This window comes from Trachymyrmex septentrionalis, unplaced genomic scaffold, assembly GCF_001594115.1.
Source record: "Trachymyrmex septentrionalis isolate Tsep2-gDNA-1 unplaced genomic scaffold, Tsep1.0 scaffold108, whole genome shotgun sequence".
NCBI classification, from domain to species: Eukaryota; Metazoa; Arthropoda; class Insecta; order Hymenoptera; family Formicidae; genus Trachymyrmex; species Trachymyrmex septentrionalis.
In genome coordinates this window covers 202,397-211,649 of record NW_017304207.1, presented here as the reverse complement: position 1 = coordinate 211,649, position 9,253 = coordinate 202,397, and the positions used below count along the sequence as shown (strand labels likewise).

Sequence of the window (9,253 nt, the reverse complement as noted above, 5' to 3'; positions counted from 1 at the left end):
TTTTTTTTTTTTTTTTTTTTTTTTTTTTCGTCATGCAGGTGAGACGGCGACGAAGCGAGAAACTGTGAGAGTCGTTACCCGGGCCGCACGACGGAATTACTTTGACTTTCTTCCGATACGATGTCAGTGGCAGCTGTCTTTTCGATTTTTTTTTTGTCTTCAAGAAGATAATCGATTCGGTTGCTTTCACTGTGTCTCGAGAACACGCGGCGGACCGTACGATTCGGACGAGCCTCAAGTGTGTTGTCTCCAATTTGTTTAAAGCCCGTTAAAATACATAGAGCTGATGATAAGCGAACATAAATGTTGAACGGTAATTCCACGTCGAATACGGCAGCTTGAATTCCCTGATACATTCTCTCTGAGAACTCCGAGGAATTAAAGAGAAAGAAAAATGCGCCAAAGTATACGAAAAGCCTTTGATTTAATTGGCATTTATTAAATGACAAATCGAAGATTACTTTCCGTACATTTTTGCGGTACATTATTGCGAGGAAAATTTTTAAAGCCGGCGTCACGGTACGTCCGCTTTCTTTCCGCATTTATACACAGTAGTAATCATTGTAAGCCATTTGCACGGTAGTGAGGATAATTTAAGGTTGCATTCATTACGGATGAGGTAGCAGCCGACTTATATTAATTGAGATTTACTTCGAGACCATCTTCGCGAAGTGATTTTCGCCGACAAAGAGGTCGATGTTCCTCGAGATCGCGTCAAAGATTTCACCTCTTCGCTGCTCGCGAAGTTTCCGCTCGTTCTGCATGTATATATAAAAACGTGAAATATTATTATACGGGGCATTGACAACATCGTCATCGCGTATAATTTATTAGTACTAGACTCGAGTATAATTTATCAATACTAGAATCCACGCATCCTTTCTTACGTGGCAACGAAGAAAAGTCCGTGTCGTTATTCTGTATTATAATAAAAATAAAAAAAAAGAAAAAATACTCTCCCACCAGGAAGTACAGCTTAGGTACTTTGCCTCATTCGAAATCCATTAACGGTTTTCCTGCGGGTGATTCTGCTGGCACGTTACACAACTCGATCATCCGCATCGTTACGTACGAACGTTTCGCGTTATTCGTGCAGATATTATGCACGTATACAGCATGTTGTATTGGATTGTCGATTGCACGCAAAACTCGGGTTAGATCGAGACTTTCAGGCTTTCCTGACCAGCGGCCGATTGTCGCAATTCTTCAGGGTACATCGTAGGTAATCGTGAAGTGACTTCATAATTGCGCTCGTGTATCACATCTCTCTGATGCCAGCGAGTCGCAATCGCGTTATGTCAAAAGGAAAGTTACACAGGCTGTAACGAAAGGGCGATATTATCGCGATCCAACCGTGGCCCAATGAGGGTCGCCTTAAAGATTGTCTTACATTAAAATTTTCCAGGCGATAAAACAAGACATAACCGCGTTAATTGCGGCCATTTCTCTGATCATAATGATGGAGGAAGAAGAGTTCTCCTCTTCCGGCGATTCGCGACGTCGTGCATTTCGCGTACTCACCCATGCGTGAGACATGGCTAATATTTAGCCTCATCTAGGAAGTCTATAATATAGGAAGATATATTGTGTGTGTATATATATTGTATATATAATTTCCATATATTATATTATATATAAAATATATGGGGTGTCTCAACTCAAAATTCACGATAAGTATTGTAAAGATCTCTTTGTAACATTTTAAGACAAAAAGTCTAATACAAAAATGCCAAGGCTATGACAGTTCCCTCGAACTTTATGTCTTTGACAATAACAAAATTTAGTCCCTTCACACTCATCATCTTACCATCCCTGAACGAAATTCTAGCCCTGTCATTCGTAATTTTCAAATTCTTTTCATTTGTGTGTGTGTGTGTGTGTGTATGTGCGTGTGTGTGTGTGAGACTCTCATAGCATTTTTGTATTGAAACTTTACGTCTGAAAATATTACAAAGAATCTGTCTTAAAAATATTTATCGCCAGCTTCGTGACACCCTGTATATGTATGATAACATATATTTAACATAATGTATATTTGTACGTATAAGACAGCTTTGCGACTTTCGCGCCGCGAGGACTCCATCTCCCCGTTCTCAAGTCGCAAAACAGACACGTTCAACAGACCGCCGCACTGTACGAGCATACGTATATTTCTGGCGAATTTTAATAGTTTGTTTATTCTTCACAAGTCGGGTATAGAGATTGGGCCGGATACGTGTCTTCGCGAAACGCGCACGCCTTCTGGTACGCCGCGAGATGAGACGCGCGAGGCCACCAGCTGCAAACAGAGCCGTCTGATGGGACAAGCGGAACGACACGGTGCATTAATTAACGTTATCTGCTACTAATTTGCATAATGGAAGCTATGAGCGTTTCCCGTAACGATCTGCCGACATTGAGGACCAAGCTTCTTCCGGAGGAATGAACGATCGTTGATCGAGCCATTGATCGAGCTTCTCATTATCGTCCCTCTCTTTCTCTCATACACCTACATCCTGCCACGCCGGCCATTATTTCCATTATCTCTTTATTACCTGGATTCGGCCGTACGGAACATCCACTAGTTGATGAATCTGCCTAATTGCTTAGATACCGCTTGTCGATATTTAATTAGGCCACTAACGAGCCAATTTCATTCCCCGCCACGAAGTTCAAACCCACGAGGCTCTCTTCTGACTCGGTATATATCGGTTGAATAGAGTTCCTTCTTGTGATCGAATAAAAAAAAATTACGTACGCGCTCGACGTATAGATTTCATTTCGCGTTTTACTTGTAAGTTACCACGTAACTACGATGTTAAACCGTGCAAACGGTCGTTCTGAATAAACAGATGGGCTACGCAAGGCACAGTGCGCGTAGTCCATGCTACATCCGCACGTTCCCGATTTCGACAGAATCGAGAGAGTCTACGGGGCCTTTTCATGCCTCTGACAACGCTGATAATTTCCGGAGTAGTAATAGACCGAACAACCTGTCAGGAATACTGTACAGACCGGCGAGGAGCGCGTGCGTTTGGCGAAGCACGTGGGACGAATGTCAATTAAGTAGCAATTGGCGGACGCGTGCGTGTATGTTCGCGTAAACGTGCGAATGGATCGAGCCTCTTTCGCAAAAGTCTCTCTGAGAACGGAAAAGAATTTCTCGCAATGGAAGACTTAATTAGGCTTCCATGCGAATTCGATAATTTCACTCATCACTTTTTCTCATTCTCTCTCTCTCTCTCTCTCTCTCTTTTTTTCTTTTTAATTAAGAGAAATGATCCTATTTTCTCAAGCCGCATTCATAGCCCGTTCTTAAGATCGGTTATCTTATAATCGTTTTAAGTAATGTCTTAAAATGTTCATAAGGCTTGATTGATTCATGACATCTTAAGATTTGTATTTAAGATAGTCTTAAATACAAGAATTGATAATGAACATCGTCTGTAATTGGTTTACATCTTAAAACTGTACTTAAGACAGTCTTAAATATAAGAATTCTTAAAGTATAAGAAATTCTTGAATATAAGAAATCAAAGATCAAACTATTAACCAGCCTTACCCAAGGAATACACAAAAGCCAACAAAAAATTAAAATGACTTTATTTTAAATAATAACAAGATAATAATAAATAACAAGAGGGGCTACAAGCCAGATTTTTATGTAATTCAAATTCTTAGAACATACATTTTGATCTTATTATTAGGTCATCCTCAGTGTAAAGAAATTAAATGCAAATTTGACAAAATTAATAAAACGGTTAAAAATTTTTTTTTATTCTTACTGTCAATAAACCATTTTGTAACTAGAAATTATTATTTTGACTTTTATATAACGTCAAAATAAACTTATTTATATTTTCTCTTAACTTTTTGGTGTGTTCCTTGAGTAACGCTTAAATTATTTCGTGAATTTATATACAGTAAAAGCAAAAATTCGCACAAGGAAATTTGTTATAAAAAAAGCCTTATTTGTAGAAAGTAAACATTAATTAGCAATTTTATACAATGAATACATTCTGTTCTAATATAAACAAACGAGCTTTGCATGCACTCCTGATTTTAGAAGTTAAATTTCTCGTCTGTACGAATACTTTTTGAGCATTCAAATAATACAATTTTTAATTTTCGCTTATTTTTCGGGTGATATATTTTATATATAGTTAATACACATTTTGGTATATATAATTTTAAGAAACATACAGTCTATTTTATTCTTTATGAACAAATTGTTAATTATCCAACAAGAAATGATCGTTGATTAAAATCGACGTCAAATTGGTGTTAAAATCATCAAATTTATATCGACTCATTTCTCACTGGATAATATTTACTTTTTCAAAATAAAGTTTTTTTAAAAAATATTTTCTCTGCATAAATACTTTTTGTACTCATTGTACGTACTTATATTACACTTACTTAATTCTGTAAGTCGCGAGCCAAAATTTGTTTAAGTCTTGAAATGCAATGAACAGAACTAGAGTCATAATATTACATATTAAATTGACAAACAATTTAATAATTCTAATAAGCATCTTATAAGAATATTAATATTTTATAATTTTATGCTAATAAGAATCTTTAAAAATTTAACAATTTATTGTAAAAAATATATTACCTCGACCTGGATTTTCTCTCTCTTGTTTTTTTTTTCTTTTGTAGTGATGTAATGCCTAACGAGTTTGTACTATTGCTTTCTTCGTGGGCGTGACCGCTTTATTGCTCGGAAATTATCAGGAAAAAAACGATTCTTCTTTATGTGTTCTCTCGACGCACAATTTTCCGAGTATCGTTAAAGCCCGAACAAAGAAAGTCAATTTGGGTCGATGACTTTGTGAACAGCAATGGGATAATCAAATTAATAAACACGAAAGGAGAGAATGTGTCTCCTCTTTTTCACTTGCTTCGTGTTTTCTCATTTCATCGCACGTCTTGATGTGTACAGTGTTTTCTTCGATCTTTCTCTTTTTTCCTTTCTTTATTTTTTTTCTTTTTTCTTTTTATCATCGCATACGGCCAAATGCTTGAACGATGACGGCGCTACTTTCTCCTTCGTAACTATTTTCCGTGGTCGATGCTTATGTACCATAAGCGGAATGTTAAATCCTTCTATTGGTTCTGAATCAGCGAGTTACGTCGCTATTAGAGATAGGATCAACTTTAATGCATGTACATATAATGTGTGAATCTCTCAATTCAATATCTGTAGATATCACTTAAGTAGAGTATCTTTTAAGCGAATGCGTTTTACTCAAAAGCAAGGCAATCAAATACATATAGCATCTAATACTGCAAAATAACAGAACGCATTTAATGTATATATATTAAAGACTTTCATGAGCATTTTGAAACGTGACTTATGGTCTCTTTTTTGTTCCTGCACTAAACTGCATTAAAACTCTCTTTCTCGCTTTCGATAAATATGTACCTATTTCACTTTAAGTTCCAAAAATGTACACTGGTTCAGCCACAGAAAATAGGTAATGCTGAATAGAGAATCAAAATGGTAAAAAAAAAAAAAAAAAATGAATTTTTTACGAAACTTTCTATATTTATTTTGATAGTAAAATAATATAAAAGAAAAAAATCATCTTAATAATGTTTAACTTTGTGATATTTTTTTCAACCAACAATGGCTGTGTTCCAAATTTATTGTCAGCATTGAAAATGCTATAGTTTACATTACGTGCACTATAGATTTTCGATTCTGGCAGTCAATTCTGGAACCCAGCCAATGTATCCCCAAAGTATAACACTTTCTGCTTAAAAACTAACTGTGATTTTTTTTACAGAAATATATATAACAACGATGTGAAGACTCTTTATATATAACGTAAAGAAATATATATAATTTAATTATAATATAAAATCAATAAATAATAATAAATTATTCTTTATAGATTATAAAAATTTGCGCTTTTATCACTATTTTCTATAAAACTGTGCAGTGTTAAATATTGTAAATAGAGGAACTGATCGCAGTCCATTATTTGTTACAAATCGATAAATATAGTAAAGTTTACAATGAAAGATAGACGTGCGGTTTATAATGAGCTTTTGATTTATCCAAAGATTAATTGAAGATAACTGATAATAAAGCCAGAAGAAAGGAAACATTGAAAGCGAAGCTCTTATTTTATTTTATCAATGGAATGCGACTGATATAAATTGTGTGGTTTGTGATAAACAAAAGACTATAAAATCGTATACATTACTCGCAGCAGTTTTAGTTTTCGAAAAGTTTCACTGCATGAAACAACGATGCGAGTTCCACTTGCTTATACTTTTGCCGTGTTGTGCCTTGTTTCTGGCAGCATTGGTAAGATCCCATACAGTACACTTTTTATCCTGAGGATATCCCAAATTGTCCCAAATTAACAAAGCGATTCCATGGATATCCCATCCGGGACAAAGAAAATATCGTAAAACATTGTAAGACATCCCAAAGAAACTAGGTAAAATAGGGCAATAAAAGCCAGGCGCGATAATTGTTCCGCAAAACAAACAATGTGGATACAACACAAAAGTCTTTATTAAATAACCCGCTTACAAGTTTCGGCTCATTTTTTAGTCATCTTCAGAGACAAATTAATTTTATAATTATAATACCTACAAACTAATTCATTCTAGTATAGTAAGATATCCTATTAATATCTTAAAATATCTTACCATATTCAAATTCTCCCAACACAGTTCTCCAAATGTCCTAAGGATGTCTAGAATACAGCAATGGTTTACAGTTGCAGAGTGTCAGAATTAAAATATTAGAAGTAAAGAATATCATAGTCATTTTGGACACCAACGATACGACGTACAGCATGCCCCAATTAAGATATACAATATCTCATATAAAACTTACAAAGATTTTTATTATACTAAATGTTATACTAAGGCTGTATTCGAAAACATTATCCGGTTGCCCCGTGTATTATTTTATCCTTGTTTAACATGGATGAATAACAAGGATAAAACAACACAGAGGTACTCGGATAATGTTTCCGAACGTCACTTAAGAATATATAAATTACAAGATCTGACATATATTATTTCCAATTAATCTTTTATTTCATTATGTAATAACGGGACATATATATATTTCTCGCTTCTTTTATATGATATCTTAAAACATTTCCCTTTTATTTTAGATAACAATCATATATACACACATGAATATATACTTGTGATATCTCATGGAGTTCCTTGGACATCTCACGAACGTCGTTTAAGACGTCCGTAGGATCTCACACATGTTGAATATCCGTTGGATATCTTGGGATCATTCATCGGATATCACAAAATTATCACGATATCCTAAATTGACGTCCATTGGACATCTCTAGGATAAAGTGTGCTGTGACGTGGGATGAGTTAATCTTCGGTCTAATAAATTTTGTCACACAGTTACATTCACATTACACGATAATGCAGCAAAGTATAAACATATAATTAATGACAAGCTAATAGTCAATAGTAGATTTTGTAACAGTTAAAAATCCTATTTTTGAAAAAGTATGTAAGTTTATGAAACACATTAATTGTGTATATACCTACTTTTTAAATTGTTAAGAAAAAGAACTTATTATTTTGTCAAAGTGGATTTTGGTGCTTAAATATTTTAAAACAAATTCATATACATATCTATATTTATTTATTTCTCAATTTATTCTCTTAATCTATTTATTCTCGGTTCGATACGAATTATAATTGTATATTTTTTAGGTTTATAAAAATTTAGACAGTCACGTAACAAGCAATTATTTCTTGAGTAAAAATAACAAAGATATCTTACGTTATAAATATGTGTAAAAGCTACAACACACAAAAGAATGTGAAGCAGTAACAGTAAGCAATGAGACAATCATAATCAGTCAATCATAATAGAGACATAAGACATAATAGCAAAAAAAATTTATTTATTTACGTTTTACTGCAAAAGTTTTTTGTGCCATATTAAAAATACTTATTGAGAAGTTACAATACCATTTTAAAATTTATTGTTGTTTGTATACACATTTTCTCTATAAATAAAAATATAACAATGTGATGTTCAGTGATCTTGAAAGATAAAGATAAAGATATTTTCGCTTGATTAATATCATTGATTTTGAAAGATACAGAATTAATTAATCGCTTTAATATTGTATGATAAATTAGATTGATAAAAGTGATTAGTACTTCAAACTTCACTTTTTCATTGAAACATATAATATAGATAATACTATATGTTTCCTTGCTAACTCCCTGTAATCTGAATAAGGCATTTTTGGAATATGTTTATCAAATATTTTCTTTTTCTTAAACTCTTAGAACGTAGTGGCATGGATTAGGCTGTTAAATTTTAAGCATTCTGTATGTTCATGCATGTTTTTACTTGCTGCGAGTTTGCCGAATTTTGGTGCAAGTAAACGTCAAAGTGCTCAACATGCATTTCTAGCTTTTACCATAGTGACGCGGGAACATTTATTTTACGATTTCTTTTAAAACTTTGCAAATTTACCTAGGTCTTCGCTTGACAAATATATGCCGTTTCAGCTACTCGTCTTCGCGTCACCGACTTTCGAATCATTGTTAACAGCTGAGCCGTTTCGTTGTGAAGATCGGTGCAGAAAATTAATATGATTTCCAATCTAATATATCGCAAATATTACACCATGTATTTAAATCATGAAAAAATTACCCTCTACAGTTTATACGTTTTCTTGAAAAATGACTTGCTTGTACATATTGTACTATTATTCCTTAACTATAAATCCTTTTTTAAATAAAAAATTATGAAAGAAGATGAATAAAAGAAGATGTTGACACAATTATTTATTTACCTTTATTAATAATTAAAAATTTTCTGACAAAAGGAAGAAAAGGGTTCGGCCCTGGAGAACAAGAATGGAATTATGTTCAAGTGCGCCCCAACGCTAACATGTTTTGGTGGCTTTATTATACCACGGCAAAGGTTAATTCGTATTACGACAAACCGTTAATCATCTGGTTGCAAGGTGGACCAGGTGGATCTTCAACGAGTTATGGAAATTTCGAGGAATTAGGTCCCCTCGATGTGAACTTGAATCCGAGGAATTATACTTGGGTATTAAATTATGTAAAAGTAAAATATATTTTGTCAGAATCAAACACTACAATATCAAGTAGTGTGTGTGCGTAATTAATAAATATTTAATTGTTGAGAATAATTTGTTAAAATATTGGAGATATAACAAAAGAGAAAGCAATTTTACAAAAATATATAAGTATGGTATAAAGATATAATTTTTTAAAAATT

General features: G+C 33.6%; 1 protein-coding gene across 1 annotated transcript in view; it reads left to right on the top strand.

Moving 5' to 3' along the window:
* The first annotated feature begins 6,221 nt into the window (after positions 1–6,221).
* The window catches only part of LOC108747467 (retinoid-inducible serine carboxypeptidase-like), an 8,788-nt gene continuing 5,756 nt past the window's right edge, over positions 6,222–9,253 (top strand). Inside the window, exons 1-2 of the mRNA XM_018484962.1 lie at positions 6,222–6,298; positions 8,832–9,061. Of these exons, the coding sequence (XP_018340464.1) occupies positions 6,241–6,298; positions 8,832–9,061 (288 nt within the window). The 5' untranslated portion in view covers positions 6,222–6,240. The remainder of the gene's footprint in view (positions 6,299–8,831; positions 9,062–9,253) is intronic.